A 19,457-nucleotide genomic window follows, 5' to 3' on the forward strand; every position below is an offset into this window, starting at 1 on the left:
TTTATGTTTAGTTTATCCATCATATTTTACATTTTTGAGGCTTGAATTGTGTGGACTACTTCATGTGTGACAACAACTCCCTCAAATATGGATCTTCCTGGCAAAAAACTACTTTGTTTTGCCGAAATGATCGAACCTAAAACCTATTTAAGTCTATTAGCCATCACCTTAGAAATAATTGTATATATTGTGTTACATAAAGATATTGGTTTGAAATCTTCAAAGGTCATTTGTGTGGCTTTTTTTGGCACTAGAGCTATGAAAGTGTTGTTGAAGTCTTTAAGAATGAAGCACCCCCTGCCTTGATTCCTTGACCACTTCCAACAATTATTTTTGGAAAATAAACCCCAATTTCTAAAAAAACATTGCCAAGAATCCATTCGGGCTTGTTACTTTATCCCCTCCTAAACCCTTCAATGCTTCAAATACTTCACACTCCGTAATTGGGGCCATTAGTTTTTTGTTCTAAATCTCAATGATCATAGCCAGAATGACACCCAAGACCTCTTCCACCTCGTTAGGGTTCTATTCTACCTGTTGTTTCTTTTGCGAGAAAAAATTCACTGCCTCTAAATTGATACCCTCACTATCTTGGATGAGAACCCCATTTAGATTTTGAATCTCAAAAATTTTATTTGTTGCCCTTTTAGTTTTCACTAAATTGTGAAAAAATTATGTATTCCTATCACCCTCCTTTAACCATACTTCCCTTGATTTCTGTCACCAAAAAATTTCTTCTTTGGCTAGACACTCATCTAATTCCCTTCTCAGGCCTTTCTCTTCCTTATAATCCTCTTCAAACATGTCATATTTAATGACCCGAAGGCTTAAAGTTTTAAATTTCTCCTCTATATCCATTTTCTTATAAAAAATATTACCAAAGTGTTTTCTAGTCCAAATCTTTAACTAATCCTTAAGAAATTTTAGCTTTTTGAAAAAAATGAAAGCTTTATTACCTTTTCTTTCAGGAGCTTTGTTCCACCATTCAATGATCAAATCTACAAAGCCTTCTGTTTTCAAACACATAGCTTCAAATTTGAAAGGGAATCTGTCCAAAGTATTCTCATCTTGAATTCTCAAAAAAATAGGGAAATGATCTGATCCATGAAAAGGAAGAATCTCTGCAGAACATGTCTAGTTTGCCTCCACCCAGTTTCTTGCCATAAAGAATCTATCCAACTTTTCTGCTATATTCAAAAAACATACTCTTCTATTTGTCCATGTGAATTCACCTTTCTTGAAATGAATTTCCACTAGGCCACTATCATTAACAAAGTTGCTAAAATCTTGTTGGCTTTTCAATCTCCACCATTTTCCTCCACTTTTGTCTTCAAGGTTCAATATTGCATTGAAGTCACCTCCTAGAATTGCCACCTCATTATCTATGCCTTTCAATTCACCTACTATGGTCTACCATAAGGTCCTTTTTAGAGCACTATTATTTGGACCATAAATGGTTATCACTGAAAAGGAACAATGGAGCTGTTTGACATAGACTTTTACCCATTTCCAGTTTGTGTCAAGATGGATAGTAGTTACCTCTAAAAGATCTGAATGCCATAAAATAGCCATACCCCTCGATGCTCCCTGATCCCCTGTTAGCAAGCAATCCCATCTTCTAAATTTACTCTTAAACATTGCAAAATCCTCCTCCCTAATCTTTGTTTCTTGTTATAGCACCAAATCTGGTTTCGATTGATCAAGACACCTTTTGATCAATCGTATCTTGTTAGAGGCATTGTAGCCCCTAACATTCCATGATAGGGTTTTCATGGCTCCTGGAAAAAGGCTAAACCTTTTCTTGATCTTAAATTTTTTGATTGAGTTGCTACATTGCCTACCAATTCTAGCTTTGTCTTGATGGATTTAGGACCTCTCTTCTTTTTGCCCCCCACATTTGGTTTTAGCTTGATAGAGCTTGTTTTTTCAATAGATCTTTCTTCCAAAATTCCTAGTTGCTCTAAGAAACCTAAGTCATTTAGGTTATCCTCCCCTTCTGTCTCCTCCTTGGTTGATTCCCCTGCATCCCTCATGCTGCTGCTTTCCAAAGCTTCCCCAAAAGAGTCACAGAGGTTTCGAATTGGGGAGACTTCTATATCCTTATAAATATTATTACTATCTTCTTGCATTACCTCCTCCCCTTGTGCTTGCATCATCAAGGGGGCCTCTATGAACTTTCCTGAAATTTCCTTGGAGTATACTTCTATGTTTATTGGTGGACTCTTATCTTCAGGAATTCCATTGACAAGGATTTTTGAAGGAGTTTTGCATACCTCTTCTGACATAGATGTCTTCTTCTGGGGGTCCATGACTTCCTTTTGTGGATCAACTCCCTCTCGTCCTCGCCATCGTTCCATAGGAGTTTCTTTGACCACTTGAGTAGAAACCTTGTTATTGCCATGCTCTCTTTCCTCAATCACCTTAATATCGCTATCCATAATGGTTGCTACCTTATTTGGGTTTAAACAATTTTGTATCTTGCTGGGCTCCTTTGATGAGTTTTGTTCCTTTAGACTTTTCTCCATGTCTCTATGACATTCCCGCCATTCAAGCTCATCTAATAGTTTGTCAACTTCTAGTCCCTTCCCTTTTAAGAGCCTACTATTTTGTATCACCTCTTTATAAATTGGGCTTTCCACCCTTTCCCATACTTCAATAGGCTATTTCCATACTCCTTTATCCATGTATAAGGTGACAGAGTCTGGAATAGGGTTTCCTTCCTCAATGTTTAAAAGAACCCTTGGGTGAGAGGATGAGTCTTTTAAGTTCAAAACTTCCTTTGCTTTGATAAAAGTTCCTATCATATTTCTGATTTGTGCTAACACCTCCTCCCTCCAGTATTCAATAGGCATATTATAAAGATTTATCCATATAGGGAAAACTTTCAACTTTTCTTTACCTGGATCAAAATTTTGGCTCCCAATCTTTCAAATATATTCTTCGACCTTCTATGAGGTAAGGGCCATTGTTTAGGATGTCTTTTTTATCCTCTTTACCAGGAGCAATTCCCATATAATCCATTTGTTAGGGTTTTTAACCGACATTCCTTTCCCTAGATTGCTTTGCATCCAATTCTTATTGTAGTTATAGAGGGCCATGGCCCAAGCCATTTAAAAAAGAACGCTTTCTTCTATAGCTCCACAATTGCTTCTTGCCATTTTGCATTACTAATATGAATGGAAGACATTACCTCATAGGTGATGTGATCATTAGTTTTTTGGGGAGATACTGCAATCAACTTTGCCTCCTTTGTCCTTGCCCGTTGATGTAGCTTTGGTTTGTAAAACTTGTGAGCAATTTTTGTAAAGTCGAATCTATCAAACTTTGTGTAGGTCACTTTTGGCCTTGTGCCTATTTTCCCCATTTCCTCTCATTCCCCCATTTTTGTCTATAACTTCTTTGTGGTGGGATGAATCGATCATCCTTGTTTGATCATTTTTATTTAAAGGCCAGTGATTTTTGCTATGCTACTCGTAAGATCACCCTTCGTGTTGTCTGAAATCTGAACAAGCATTCACATGCCGTCAATCCTTTCCTGTCCACGTTGCAGGTATATGTTGTTGCCCTCAACGATTTCACTCCCACTCCCACTCCATTGCTTCATCAAGTTTATCATTATTTATATGGATGACATTATATTTCTTTTAAGAGCAGGGATAAATGCTTATATCATATCAATTCAAAGTTATAGAAATTGAGAGAATATATATGGATCTTGAAGGGATAGTTTATTGAAACTATTATTTGTTAGTGTAGAAAAAAACTAAGAATTCCCACATCAAGATTCTCAACCTACCCACAACCCTCATGTACCATCTAAATTTGAAAACCAAAGAAATCACATATCTAGATTGTACACTTACTTACAAAATTCAAACCTATTTCGAGGATCTAAATTGTAAGTTGGTTTTTATAGGGTTAGATGAATAGAGAATGGTGAAAATGGTTGCTCTAACTTATACATGTTATAAGAAGATATCCTTATTTCGAGACCCATGATTGTTGTTATTGAATCAAAAATCACAAGCTACCCAACAATTATTTTCACCATTAGCTCATAATCCCAAGACTAACATTTAGCTTAGTATACTTAGTCAAACTTAAATGGCCATCTTGATACACCGCCTTATCATTAACGCATCACATGTCTTAAAACGTACAACATATTAGAGTATTTTTTCATTTATACTTATTAATTAAATCATATTGATTTAATTATATAAGTTTCTTTTACTCTAGTTACTTAAGCTTCATTTAGGTGCATTATTAATTAATTATTAATTAATAATGTGCAACCTAGTTTTTTAGTTTAGGGTTTCTATCTCACCTTTATAAGGTTGAGCATTGTACTTTTTTCATTATCTCTTATGCATTTTTCATTTGAGAGCAACTTTTCTTCTATCTCCATTTTTTAGCAAAACCCTTGCCTCTTCTCGTCTTTTTCTTCTGTAACAGGTTTTTGCATGCAGGGATTCAAAGACTTTATGGATTTGATTGGCTTATTTGCTCAAATCCTACACAACATACCTTTAAAACATATACCTAACCTAATAATATATTCAAACTTACTAAATTTCGATAATCAAACCTAAATTAATACCGTATCCTACCATATGTATAATAGGATCCTCACTCAACACCTATAATAAAATACCAAAATATTACTACTTCAACATCCTACAATTACTTTAGAAATCACCTAAAGACCTAAAAATTCTCAAATTCAAGATCTTGAAGTTACCCATGACCTTTTTGTTTGGCTACGAGAATAGAAATATGGGAATTGGAATTGTTATTTTGGAATAGAAAATGGGGACACACATTCCTAATCTTTTTTGGTTCAGTCAAAATCTGATGGGGAATTCACAAACCCAAAAAATTATGTTTTCTAAAATAAATAAAATTGGAATATAAATACATATTCCAATTCCACTTAATTAGGTAGAATTGCAAATGATCATTTTTGGGCCAAAATTGGAATACATATTCCTATTCACAATTCTTAATAAAATTCAAAATTTTAAGAATTTAAAAATGCCTATTCCACTCATATTCCTGCTGCCAATTAGATATCAACTGAAAACAAAAACAATTCCAAATTCAAAATCCACAATCAGTTTGACAATCTAAGTTGCCAAACCATAATTGAGATCCATGCATCTTTGCTAGAGAACTAGAAGCTCACCCCAAGTTGTCAAAAGAGATCCACAAGTAACCATTTTATGACTCTTTTTGACACCGTCTTCATACCCAAATGGAAGTCTACTAGATGCCTCAAATAGATCTTTTTCTGGACACGTTTCTCCCACGCCTTGTAGAGAAAACCTTTAGTCAAAGGTACAAATGCAACTCTCCTATTCAAATCTGTAAGCAAGGAGGCTGCAACGAAGATTCACACAAAATGTTTGTTTAAATACCTCACAAAATCGTCAGCCATCCTGTATCGTTCGGTTTACTTCGCCTTCGCCATCAAGTTTCTTGTGTTTTGTTATTGCCTTCTTGTTAGGAGCAATCAATTGAAGTGTTGCTCATTTTCGTTACCCTGCGAATCCGAACCGCGATTTACCTGGTGGTTGAAATATTGCTCAAAATTCTTTAGGCGTATTGCTGCTGTAGCAGATCGGTTGCAAGCTTCCTTACATCATCATGAATCCTGAATAGTAAGTCTTCAAATCCTCGAGATCTAACGTTTTTCTGGCTGAATTATAATGTTAGGGTTAGGGTTGGACATTTTTGCTAGTATGATGTATAAATTATGGGTTAAGAATAAAATCGTTGCAAGGAATAACGAGGTTGTATATTTTCATATAATTCAAATATGTTGATAAATCAAGATCTAGCTGAAATTCGTAAGCCTGAATTTTGTATCCCGATCTGGGTCATTTGATTTTTTTGGGGTAATTTGACAGAGTTTAATATTTTCAGATTTCATCTTGAGGGTTAATTTATTGCTTCTTAAGATGTAATTTACCGGAACGTGTGTGGTTTTTAGCTTTGTCTTACTTGAATCTGTAGTAAGGTTAGCTGCCAAAAGGTAATTTTGTTAATGCATAATTCGTTCTATAAGCGGTTTCCGCGAATTCGTTGTCATATCTTGAAATTTTTGCCTTTTGTTTACGCAATAGGGTCCAGTAACATTCTCAACGGAATAAGATTTGTATTTATGATATTTCCGAGGACTTTGTTTTTTAAATGATTTCTGCTTCTAAATCTTATATTGGTGGTTAATGGTACATTTTTTCAGCCATTCTCCTCCTGTAAATCCATAGGCTATTAATAAGAGTACATATTATACCATTCTGTGCGTTTTCTTATGTATTCTACTTTGCCTGGAGTGATATATTGTTAGGCTCTACAGAAGCCTGCATCCTTGACATCCGTGGCGATCACGGTGTCATAAATTTGCCCATGAGATGATACTCCATGGGGTAGTCCAAATCTTTTTCAGATTGCCTAGATGTGAGGCTAATGCGATTCTCATTTATAGTGATGTGGTGGTACCTTCTTCATTTAGTATTTATGATATCAGCAGGATCATTTTTGTGGTGAAAAGTGGCACATTTCCACTTATGCACAGTTTTGATGCTGCTGAGCTCGCAGTTTTCTTGCTAACAAGCACAGGCTAATCTTTTTGATCCTAAAGCATCGTTTGCTTAAGCTAAATTAAAGATCTAAAACAAGCGGGCAGAATCTAAATTAGGGTGTGGGAGAAAATGAACAAGAATATTTAAATTTTATGTAAGTGTAAAAAGGCTACTTGGATGGGCTCGTTCTCCACAATCCTATAGTGGATTTTCTTGGTAACTTCGATTAATTTGGGGGGTATTGATGTATTTAAGAGGTCTGAACACATTGATAAAGTTTTCAAGAAGAAAAATTAATGAATTGGTGTGGTCTAAAAAAGAAGGAACTGCTAAGATCCTATATTTATTTGACCAACTCGTAATTGTGGAGCTGGATTTAAATTTTTTATGTAGTTTTTCTTCTGTGTTTTTAGACGGGAATTAGTTTGAGCCACAACTGCTTTTGCTTTTTCTAAATATTTGGGAAGTGACAGGGTAGAGGGGGTTCGCTTGGATGTTCTATTTAATTTTATTATGTGTGAATCTGGTGCAGTTCAGTGTAGCTTGATGGTGTTGAATTTTGCTTCCATGTGCTTTTACAAGTCCCGGGACAGGTTTTAATTTCAAGAAGAAAAATGATCTTTTATTTATTTTTACCTCATATTGGCTGGGGCTTTTGTTAATGTTTAGGCCAATACATGGTGTAGGAGTGTAGGTGTTGTAACTTATTATAGAGGGACGAGGGACCTTTCAAATTTGAGGAATCACAGATATTTTAGTTCCTTAAATTATAGGAATGGTTATTGGAGTTATTTAGTTACTTAATGGAGATTGATTGGATTTTCATTTGATGAATGTTTCATGTATTTTCTGTAGTTTATTTACATTCAGAACAAAATGAAACAAAATCATCCCAGTTGAATCCTGATAGCAACATCTCAATTTGACTTGATGTGGAAAATATCTCCTACTAATTAATTGATGAGCTTAAGGGGATTTCTATTAAATGGTTCATAAGGCGCAACACTTACTGTAGGTTTTGCAAATGGGGCTGTAAACAAAGTGGACATAACCTGGGAGGAGACTCTGAAGTTAACTGTGCTTTAGCTGGAGTGGGTGACTGCCGAGATTCAATAAGTGCTTAGTGTTCCATTCATTCGCACGAGAAATGTGTTCTTGTAGACCACTACTCAACTCATGAAACATGGGTCAATAAGTTTGTCTTAAATACTACACAATTGAATCTTGATAGCAATATCACAATGAAACAAAAATGTTCAATGGTTTATCTATCAGTATGAAAAGGCAAACTTTGGATGAATTTTTTATCTGCTGACAAAGTACAAAGTTCACTCTGTTGATTTTTAGATTTAAAGATTCCAATTGACTGCGTGTTTATTTCTGTTGATGGGATTTGATTTAAAATAGTACTTAAGTGGTCATAGATAACTAGTAAACCATCTTTTCTTTGCAATTGAGTTTGGATTTTAACCTCAAATTGCATACCTTATGACAATGATCTTTTCAAGTATCAAGTTAGAAGGGGTTGGTTGGCCACAGGAATGAATTCTTCCGCATGCTGTTTCAACAAAATAAAAATATACAAAGCCTTTTTTTATTTGCATAGGAATGAGGTTGTGAACCATATATTTGCATAATATAAATCCTAATTATTTGGGTTGTATTTACTGACGTATAATAGACTCTGCCCAAAAGTTTCTGTTTATCTCGTGTGGCTAGTAAATCTTTTTGGAGGAGCATTCCTATTACAAGTTATACTAGTTGACTGTTTGAAGCCCTAGTACTCATTCATGTCAAAAACCTTTGATTATCTGTAATAAACAAAAGAATTTTTTTAGCTGTAAAAGTTCTTGGCTTTGTGTTATAGCCATAGTAACAGGGGGACACATCCACACCCATTTTCCCTGATGCACCCAAGATGGGGATGCTCCCAGGATGGGGGGACAGCTTTCCCGTGCCCCTAGCAGCACCACGATTGAGCCACCGTCTTGCCGGGGATGGGGGAGATGAAACAAGTCCCCCGAGGAGACGGGGGGACAGGAAAAAGCCTCCTGACCCCTCCCCTGGATGGCTGGCTGCACCTTATCCAACCAAAAAAAATTGTTTAAAAAAATTAAAGATGTTTTAATATTCTATTGAGTGTATTGAATATAATATCATGTTGCTCAATGTAATCATCTTTATGATGAGGTGCTCATACTTTTGTAATCTATGACTTATTATTTAATATTTATATAATAGAAGTTATAACTCTTTCATTTGCTCATTCAAGTATAATATTTATTGTTCAATTTTCAATGCAATGTTCAAGACAAGTATTTAAATTTTAGTAAATTAGTATTTTATATCTTTATGTCTAATATTATTATACGTATTTTCATTACTAGCATTTTAAGTACCACATGTACCATTTATAGTATACGTAGCACCCTCCCTCCCGTCCCCTGCTGCTGTTCTCGTGCCGTCCCCAAATTGAGGCCCCTTTGTCTCCCATCCTGGAACCTTGTCCCCCCATACCCCAGGGCAGTGTAACTATGGTTATAATATTTTATATGCCAAGTGTACTAACTTATTTGTTTGATATAAATACTAAGCAATAAGTTTTCCTACTTTTTTGTTCCAATTTTTCTGTTTGGTGGGTCATTGTCGATGCCATTATCCTAGATAAGATTTGTGTTTAGTTTTTGGATTTTAAATATTTAATATATATTTTTGGTCAGTATCTTATAGGTTTCATGTTTTGCTGCTGGAATGTGACTTCTGCCAATTTTATATCTTCTTGCATGTGGTGTCTAATATACTGTTTTTATCAAGGTTGCATGGGTACTCGTACCCACACCCCTGGTACTCGTACCCACGTACCCAAGTACCGGGTACACGTATCCCACGTACCGGGTACTCGGTGGAGAGCATCATAGCTAAGGACCTTGATTAAGATTCTGATTTTTTTTTTGGTTTTTTGTTTTTGTATTAGCTTGTTGTTTATCAAACTTAATTCAATACCAAATCAGTTTGAAACTTTGATACTCATTAACAATAAACTCTATCACTGTTCAAGTCAAAAGTTTATCATTTGCAATATGTCATTGTCATATGGTTTAGGATCTTCTTGTTCATGTTTAAAGTCTGCCTTCTTTGTTATGCATCTAAGCATTTATCATGTATTATTATTTCAAACATATAGCAAATCTGAAACTGAAAACAGTACATTACATTTGCAAACTTTATCACTGTTCTTGTTTTGAAAAACCATTGTCATGACTCATAAAATCAGACTTTTTATAAATATAAAAGTGTAATTTTTAAATAAGTTTGACATATCCAAGTACCTCTGTCCCCTATCATGAAAAATACTTTAAACATTCAGCAATAGCATATATATATATATATATTTGACTTATGGCTTATATTTTCAAATTTCTTGTTTTGAATGCTCAATGTCATGACTCATGACAGATATTTTGATTTTTATATTTTCTATAAAATATTAATTATAAAAAAAAAAATTAGGCATACACACGTACCCTCGTCCCCTATTTTGAAAAATATGCGTACCCGTACCCGCTCCCGTACCCGTTCCCGTTCCCGTACCCACGTACCCATGCAACCTTGGTTTTTATGCTATTTGAAAAATTATTCGATGTGTAGTTTCATGTTTTGTAATCTGTGGGTTCCATGCTATATATATTTATATGCTGTGTACAACAATATGTGCTTATGCATCGATAGTTTGGTAATTATCTTGGTTTGCAAATTAATGATTAATTTTGCATATATTTCACTATTACTTATTGCTTGTATTAATCCTTTCCTCTTTTACTCTTACCTCAATGTTTGATTTTGCTTGTTTCCACTCTTGGTTATAAACTTGGTCATGCTTTTGATTGTAAGATTGACTGATCTTACATGCTATAATGTGTACTAATCATTTACTTTGAATGTTGTATTTTATTTCTCTTCAAAAGTATTCCGTTTTTTCCTTCCCTAGGTGTATCAGCTGTGCATATACTGACAAATAAACTTCTACAGTGATTACTTGTTCAAGCTTCTATTGATTGGAGATTCTGGAGTTGGCAAATCATGTCTTCTTCTGAGATTTGCAGTGAGTTACCTTTTCTATCATTAGTTGGGAATTCTTGAAGTATCTATATGTAACTTTAATGATAAGTTTGGTACCTAAATTCTCTCATCGAATGTAATGCACTCTTAAGAAAGACGTGGTGCTTTTGTGTAACATCCTTCCTGGTTGCTTTCTTTTTAAATATAAGTAAACTGTGCTATTTTGATTCATTTCTTTGAATTGATTTATTTATTTTTGTGGGTTACAGTGCCTATTGAATAGTAAAAATGGGTTTCTTTCTTTAATGAAAGACTAGTGGCACTTTTTAAAAGCCATACTTATTTGTTATATTTTTGCTCAATCATAGGACGACTCTTATCTGGAGAGCTACATCAGTACTATAGGAGTGGACTTTGTAAGTTTATGTATTGACTTAGTTTTCTGATACAAGATATTAAATTCTATTTTCATAAATGTTGTTTTCCTGAGCTGTATACTTATGATAAGGTTTGAAGTTTTGACAAATGGCCCAGGCAAGCATCAGTTATGTAATTTAAAAATTCCTGTTTTGTCCAGAAAATCCGAACAGTGGAGCAGGATGGAAAGACAATCAAGCTTCAAATTGTAAGTGTGAAGTGTGTAACAGCTAATTTTTTTTTTGTATCTGTCATGTTTATTTTATTCTATTTTGGGCATATGCCGACCTCCTATTTTGTTCTGATTTTATCAAAATGTTTGACCTTTTGGTGGATTTATTCTCTTTCTATAAATCATTTTTGCCCATTGGATACAAATCTGATTAAATTGAAAATGTTCGTCTTTGTCATCATTCGAACTTGTCTAGAGTGAGGAGTGCCCTTGTCAGACTCGCTCCTCTTATTTTGCTATCTGCAATCATTTGAAGTTTGAACTTGTCTAGAGTGAGGAGTGCCCTTGTCTGACACGCCCCTCTTATTTTGCTATTTGCAAGAATTAATGTTATATGTCAGTATCTGTAATCCTAAGTCTAATTCTTGGCCTTTGAAGTGTTGAATTCCATAGCCTATTTGTGCATTATCCAAGAATATAGAAAAATCTGCCTATTTGTGCATCAAGAATTTAGAAATTTTTTATTGCCCGCTCTTTACTTGTATGGAAATAGTGGTGCCTATATTTGGCATAGCCTTGTCAACTTGAACTGATATTATTCTCCTGTGTCAGTCATTTTCTGTCTAATTCTAGGCCACTAGACTATGGATTGCATGGGCCATTGGTCTATAAAGTTATTGCTGTCCTTGCTCTTATTTTATGTTATGGCTCAATAGTTTGTGTCAGATCTGAAGCTATTGCATTTATCCCTTTGTGTCCCTTCACTTCATTCTTGTTGGGTTTCTTTATCTGGCCAGAAGTGTTTTTTCTCCACTTTAGATTCTGGAAGAATCTCAACCATGTAGTATTTCTGAGTTCTCCCTTTTTGTTATTAAGGCTTTCAAGGCCCATAACAAGAAGAATTAAAATTATGGGAAAACTGTGTTGCATATTATTGCTTGACCTTTTTGATTGCGAGAATTGAAATTTTGTTTGAAAAGCTACACTGTGGATGGTTAATTTAATTTTCTGACAAGAGTCTCAGTTGCAATGAGTTGCTAAATCGCATCAAGGGTTATCCTTTCATCTACCATTCTCTCTCCAAACTAGTTATTTGTTTCCATAAATTCATCCCATCAACAGTTAAATTTCTGTTAACGTTTGTTAAATTTACATCTCTCATTTCAATTCTTATTAGAACTCTTCTCTTATGTGTTGTGGTATCTGTAACAAAGATACTAAATGTTTTATGATATGAATAATTCATTTTTTTTGTATATTCTAAATTTTCTCTATTTTCAAGATTACCATCCCCTGCCACCCTGAAAGAAATAGGCCTCCCAACTACTGCTGTTCCCGTCCTGGAAACAGCATAGAGCATGGACCATGTTCTCCATGTTGGTGTTAAATATGCCAACTTAGCAAAGTTGCCTTTAAGAGTAGACTAAATTCTAAGCTTGACCATTTTAATTCTCCTTTACAGCCTCCAACAGTATTTGTCAGTTATTTTCATTGCACTTAGTCCAATGCATAGGAAGCACTTGGTTTGGCTCCCAAAAAGCTTATTGTTGTTTATTCTAGTGATCCTTTACTATGTGAGGATACTAGGATACTATGTTTGCTAGGATACAATAGTTTCCATACTTTTGTACTCATTTCTCCTTGTAGCTCCAGCTCTATTTATGAAATCTTATAGTCGACCATTCCAATTCCTTGCCAACAACTATGGTCCCTTCTTTTACCTCTGGTATATTCCCCTCTGATTCCTGTTCTGCTTGTGACTACATATGTAATCCTCTCTTGCTTTGTATGTCCATCAAGTCCTCCAACTTTTACTTATCCCACCAGTGGGGTAAAGTAGGAGTTTCTTGATGTGGATTTTAATCATTTATCGTTTTCCAACTTGATTTAGATGATCTAGTCTGTCCTCATATGAAACATGGAATTGGATATTTGTCATCCATAAAAGGGTTATGGCTGTACAAAGTATGTTTGAACAGTGAAAATGGAGTTGGACTTTTCTTCTTTGCATCTCTTGTACGGATGGGCATTCGGACTTCTAAAAATGTATTTGTCATCCATAAGAGGGTTATGGCTGTACGCAGTATTGTTTGAACATTGAAAGAGGAGTTGGACTTTTCTTCTTTGCATCTCTTGTACAGATGGGCATTGTGACTTCTGAAAATGACATTTTTAGAAGTCCCAATGTCATTTTAAGAATGCCATTTTTTTGTTGTAGATCTATTTTTAAAGTCTAATACCAATTCTTCTACCAGGCCTTGCAAATTTTGCTTCTTCCATGTTAATGATGGATGCTGTACAGAATATAGTTTTCTCAATTTACCTGCATATCCCTGATTTTTTTATATATGGTGAACATTGTGGATTAGGGTGCCATATCTTACATCTATTAGCAGGTTGTGTCCTGAGATGCACCAGATGCAAATCAATCCATATTGTGAGAGCAATGACTTTAGTAGTAATGTGCATCAACCCTCACAGTATGTTCAGAGTGATAAATGTTTGTCACTTTGATTGCTATGGACCAGTTTAAAACCATGACCTATTTTAAGAATGAGTGAAGAGCGTTGGTATCTACAGAAAAGATCTTTTTCTCCATGAGCTTTAGATGACTCGTGGGTAGATATTTGTGTCAATCTATATATGGTTTGAAAGCTCTTTGTATTCAGTTATGCTTAATCCTATAATATATAAACCACTTATTTGGTTGTTTACATAGAGAGCACCAGCTTTTCCAAATTGTTAACTTCCGTAATGTTTGTTATATCATTTTCTAGAATTTTTCATAGATTAATTTGATTATTTGCATAAGTTTTTTGTTTTCTTTTATATCAATAATCTTTTTGTATCCTATATAGTCTGTATCAACATGTGGTCGTAATGTATATTACTTCAATACTGTATCACTCTGTATCTATATCAGTATGTTGCCATAAAATATATTTCTTCAGTATACTGTGCAGTTTTCTCTACACTTATCAGATAACGAACATCATAAAAGTAATTTTCTTTCCCTTTTTAAAACATTCTGGAACTGGGCCATATCTCAATGGAAATTGAAATTTGAATTTTAATGGGCTTAATTGATTGTTTCCAGTGGGACACAGCAGGACAGGAAAGATTTCGAACAATTACAAGCAGCTATTACCGTGGTGCTCATGGTATCATTGTAAGTCAGCTTGTTACTACTGTTTCTGTGGAGATGTTAGGCTAGTTTGGCGCTATGAAATGTGAGTTTCATTTGCCATGTGTAGTGTGTCCCTGGGTAAAAATATGATATTTTTGTCTTCTTCAGGTGGTTTATGATGTGACTGACCAAGAAAGTTTCAACAATGTCAAACAATGGCTGAATGAGATTGATCGTTATGCAAGTGAAAATGTTAACAAGTTACTTGTTGGGAACAAATGTGATTTGACTGCTAATAGAGCAGTTGAATATGAAACTGCCAAGGTAATTTCAGTTTCACTGTAAAAATGTCCTTTGATAAAGACATTTGAAGTTGAATGTGAAGGCATATTATATTTAACCCTGTTCTGCATTGCCATTATTTCCATATAGCTGTAGCTTATTACTTGCTCCTCTTCTTATGGGAGTGTGATTGTAGGTCGTGGTATTATATCAATTCTCACACACGGCCAAAGACTGATTTGGTTGAATCTTTTCCATGGCCTCAAGATCTTTCATTGGTCTGATTTCATTTATTTCATGTTTTAGGCTTTTGCAGACGAGATTGGTATTCCATTTTTGGAGACGAGTGCAAAGAATGCAACTAATGTTGAGCAGGCCTTCATGACAATGGCTGCTGAGATCAAGAACAGGTGCGTCTTTTGGGCTAACGCATATCTGTAACCTTGAATGATTTGAAGATGTTGTGTTTAGAATGTTTGGTTTAGTTTTGCATACTTTATGCAGGGGATTGTTTGTTTTGAGATTCTACCCGTGCTATGTAATGATTGATAACAGAGCGGATATCTTATGAGAGAAGATAATCTTACCATTTGGCAATGAATATTTCTTTCTCCCTTGATTTATCTTACAAAGATATATTGCATGCAGGATGGCAAGCCAGCCTGCAATGAATAGTAGCAGACCTGCTACTGTGCAGATGAGAGGGCAGCCGGTCGTGCAGAAAAGCGGCTGTTGCTCATAAACAGCAGGAAATTCTTTCAGTGATTTTTAATACCATTGATTTTGAAGATGTGATTGGAAGATTTCATATGTATTTTGGATCCCAGACACGGGCACAACTGTCTTGCCCTTGGGAGGTCAACATTTGGTGGACAACTAAAACAATTAATTGCATGTTGGATAAGATGTATAGCAATGGGTTATTGTTCATGCTCTCCATTGTAAAATCATTCATAGACTGGATTCTTAGCAGTTGTGAGCCATTTGCAGGTGGCTTACAAGACTTCAGAACTCTTGGCTTTGTTTTTTCATTAGTCTACCCAGCATTGTCTATCTTTACATTTTCCATTCTTTTTAATGCATTAATGTTTCTTTTCATAGAGATATTTGAATGACATTTTGTGTTCTTATTTAGGGGAAAATATTTGTTAACATATGTTTCGGTTGTAATCATCCAAGACTTTCTGAACATTCCTTTGTAAATTTGTAATCGTGATGGTGAAAATTTTCCTTTCTTCTGGATGTATTGCTATGGTACCCTACTCTTTGCGATTATATGTCACATAAATCAGGATTTCCAGGCTTTCCTATTTTTTAAGAAGAGTCATTTCTGTCATAATGAGGTCTTATTTTGTATTCTTGATTTGTTGATATGACTAGGTTAGAATTTCAGAGCATATAAGTAGTAGCCAATGTAAACAAATGACCAGCTTGAGACATGGGTGCCTTCAAAGCTCATTTTAAATGTATATTGTTTGGTATAGCGTAACGGTAGATTGTAAACTAGGTGAGAGCGAGTATAATGTTATGACTTGAAACTTTGTAAATAATGTGATTTTGTTATCGGATAAAAAATTGATTTGTTTGTTGGAATCCAACTAATAGTCAGGGTATATCGACACTCAAGATTTGTATTCAAGCCTTGGGTAAGCAAGAAAGTCTATAACAGGTCTCTGGTAAAATTTGAGGTTATGAGGTCCGTTCTCCTTCCAGTTCACGATGTATCCGAGAATGTGTCATGTCAGTGTCAATGATCTTATTAAAAAGTTAACCATTGTGTACAGGGATCATATGCCTGATTATTAGTCTTAAAGAACAAGATTGTTAATAAAAGATAATGCAAAATTGATATTATTAAATTTCATTTAAACACCTACTTGCTTGTAGTGCTAAGACTGAGCTCTTGCCATGGTAATTTTTGCCCTTACATTTATACGATTGTCAATCAAGCATGCAAAGGGCGGCACTAGATTTTGTGTATTGCTAAATTCTGGATCGCCGTCAGGGCAACTGATATATTTTTTAAGATCATCAAGGAGTAAAGGGAATGTATGTGATCTCTGAATCATTGGGATGCCAATTGGACCATGGTCCACAAAACATCAATCATGCAGATATATTTGAGTATGAATTCATTTGTTAAAAGATTTTATTGCAGTAATTCGAAGGTGGTCACTTTGCAAGCACACAGTAGTTGAATACGTTAGCAATAACTTTATTTTTAATTCTTTGAAGGAAGTTTTTAAGTTTGCAAGGCTGGTGTAAAACTAAGAGTGATTTTATATGAAGAAAGTTCAAGGAAACTCCGTAAGTAGAGCAACTTTTTAAGTAAAGCAATTGATCTCTCTCTCTCTCTGTATATATAGACTTCTGTGGTAAATTTATATTGTATTTTTTAAGATTAAAGCTTCTTGTTTGGATAAGTAGAAAATCTAACATTTAAGATTTTCGCCACACTAGAACTTCAGAGGTGTATTTGTGTAAGTCTTTTTTGTGATTGACTTTTGTTTTTCACTATTATTTGCTACTAATTGTGCAGGTAATTTGGAGATGGGTTATAAGAAAGTAATGTGGTATCATGGCTCTAAACTTTTAATACAAAGTTAAGATTTATAACACAAAAATTTAAACAATTTATAATTTTTTTTCTCCAATTTCTTTTGTGGCTATGAGAAACAATTTTCAATATTAGGATAGGCTGAAGGAAGTGTATAACTTCATATAGTGGAAATTTAAGTTACATGTGTTCTCAAGTAGAACAAGTTGTGGAACTATGCTAGTACAAAAGTTCTAGTTGTTTTGGATTCATGTAGAACAAGTTGTGGAACTATGCTAGTACAAAAGTTCTAGTTGTTTTGGATTCATGCAAAATTGATGAGGCCAAGGTCCAAAGGAGAGTCATGAAATCGAGGAGGCCAAGGTCTAAAGGATCATTCTTGATGCCAAAGGAGATAATTTAATTCCCCATTTTTTGGTGAAAGGCAATGCCAATGAGATGTGGGACATACAAGACATTATCATGGCAACTAACAATGTCAAAAGATGATGTTGAAGAACAAATTGTGTACTATTAAGATGTCCAAATGTGAGTGTGACCTCTTACTTGTTGAAGCTAACACAAGTTAGAGATAAGTTGGCTATTGTTGGTGTGTATGGTCGGAGATTGTTTTTGTAACTTATTGAGAAGTGTTTGTCAAGTGTATTGTTGACAAAGATTGAGCTACATTATTAGGTGAGGTATAGGGTTAACGTTGTTCAAGAGGAAATTTGGGAACACGCTAATCTAGAAGACCAAACAAAGAAGGGTCAAGACAAAGATCTTGATCTTGTTTTTGCTAACTTGAGATGGGTCGCTATGTCAATCAACGTTTGAATAGGAAAATTAAGGACAAGTAAAAGAAGCAAATTGTTGATACGATCAAGGTGGATCGGATGTTTATGTGTTTTTTGTTGTTATATGGGCCACAATCAAACTTGGATGTTTAAAGATTGTTGGTCTCAAAAAGTATAAAGGAGAAAAACAAGAAAGCATTAAGGAGGCAAATGTGACAAGTAATAAATCTGTAGATGATGTTTTGCTTCTTTTCTTAGATAATGTTGACGATTCATGGATTTTAGAATCAGGGGCCTCATTCCATGCTACACCTTATATAAGTTATTTTCTCGATTATATCTAAGAGGATTTTGGGTTGGTTTATTTGGCAGATAATGACTCTGTCAAATTTATGGGAAGAGAAGAATTATGATTAAGTTGTCGAATGAGATTATCACCTACTACAAGAGGGAATACATGTTCTAAAACTAAGTAGGAATTTAATTTCAGCCGGGAAACTACAAGATGAAGGTTGCACAATTACATTTAATGAAAAAAATTGTAAGTGAAAGGGAAAAAATAAAGAGAAAGGAAACAACAAAATTTAAGAGAGTAAAATTACTATGAGAATAACATAAATGTGAAGAAATCACTCAAAGAGCCAACAAGGAGACAACATTTTGATAGGGGGAAAATAAAATAAAATTCTTCAGTTATTATGAATGAGGCAAAGTGTAAGAATGAGAGAGATGAAACAAATAGCTCATTTACACATTAGATATAGAGGAGGAGAGGAGTTACAAAAACAACTAACAAATCTATGAATGCCATCATTTATAATAAGTGTATGCAAAGTATCAATGGATTCTTAAAGGAGGATAATTAATTTTATTTTTAATATAGTCATTACAAATATGACATGTCCTCACACTTGGACTAGAGGACAAATTAGTGGTAGGATCCTTGGAATGTCCCTTATTTAATACAATTAGAGGAATATTTTCTAACAGACCCACTCTATCTCAATTCCACCCCCAACCTTTAATCTTTACTTGGGATTCTTATTCCATTTTTAAAAAACAATTTTATCCCCCTTTGTCAAAATATTAGCTACTTGATATCCCCTTGCAATATCGAAGAGTTGCTTTGTCCTTGCATGAAAAACAAGATTCTTAGCCAAGGCAATAACACTTTGGTTGTCACAACATGAGGGTGTAGGCTCTTGTTGAGGTAGATCTAAATCTTCAAGCAATCTTATAAGCTATAAAGATTTTTTCTAAGGGGTAAAAGTACAAACCTGTGTCACCTTTTAAAAAGAAAAAAGACCACATTAATGTAGGCCATTCAATTTAAATGACAAAGAAGTGGTATTTGTGTTTATAATTTGAAGATGATGTAAACTAATGAAATGTGTAAAATTGGATGAATTTTACGCATATAAATATTTTTATTTTTTTGAGAAAGAGTATTCATTTAAAAAAATTTTGAAGTCATTTTTATATC

The 19,457-nt window shown here is 34.5% G+C and overlaps 1 protein-coding gene across 1 annotated transcript; it reads left to right on the forward strand.

The window, feature by feature from the left end:
* The first annotated feature begins 5,368 nt into the window (after positions 1-5,368).
* LOC149551295 (ras-related protein RIC1) lies at positions 5,369-15,739 on the forward strand. Its single transcript, XM_089786851.1, has 8 exons — positions 5,369-5,660; positions 10,614-10,686; positions 11,012-11,059; positions 11,221-11,268; positions 14,330-14,401; positions 14,528-14,683; positions 14,948-15,051; positions 15,290-15,739. The coding sequence occupies exons 1-8, from the start codon at positions 5,647-5,649 to the stop codon at positions 15,381-15,383; spliced, it is 609 nt and encodes a 202-aa protein (XP_089642977.1). The 5' UTR covers positions 5,369-5,646; the 3' UTR covers positions 15,384-15,739.
* The last annotated feature ends 3,718 nt before the right edge of the window (positions 15,740-19,457 follow it).

This window comes from Cupressus sempervirens, chromosome 6, assembly GCF_028749045.1.
Source record: "Cupressus sempervirens isolate cs-2001-9-10 chromosome 6, ASM2874904v1, whole genome shotgun sequence".
NCBI lineage: Eukaryota > Viridiplantae > Streptophyta > Pinopsida > Cupressales > Cupressaceae > Cupressus > Cupressus sempervirens.

Excerpts from the sequence above, each read along its gene's own strand:
- LOC149551295 (XM_089786851.1), top strand. Across the intron at positions 11,060-11,220 it reads GTACTATAGGAGTGGACTTT|AAAATCCGAACAGTGGAGCA; the intron begins GTAAGTTTATGT and ends TGTTTTGTCCAG. Across the intron at positions 14,684-14,947 it reads TTGAATATGAAACTGCCAAG|GCTTTTGCAGACGAGATTGG; the intron begins GTAATTTCAGTT and ends TTCATGTTTTAG.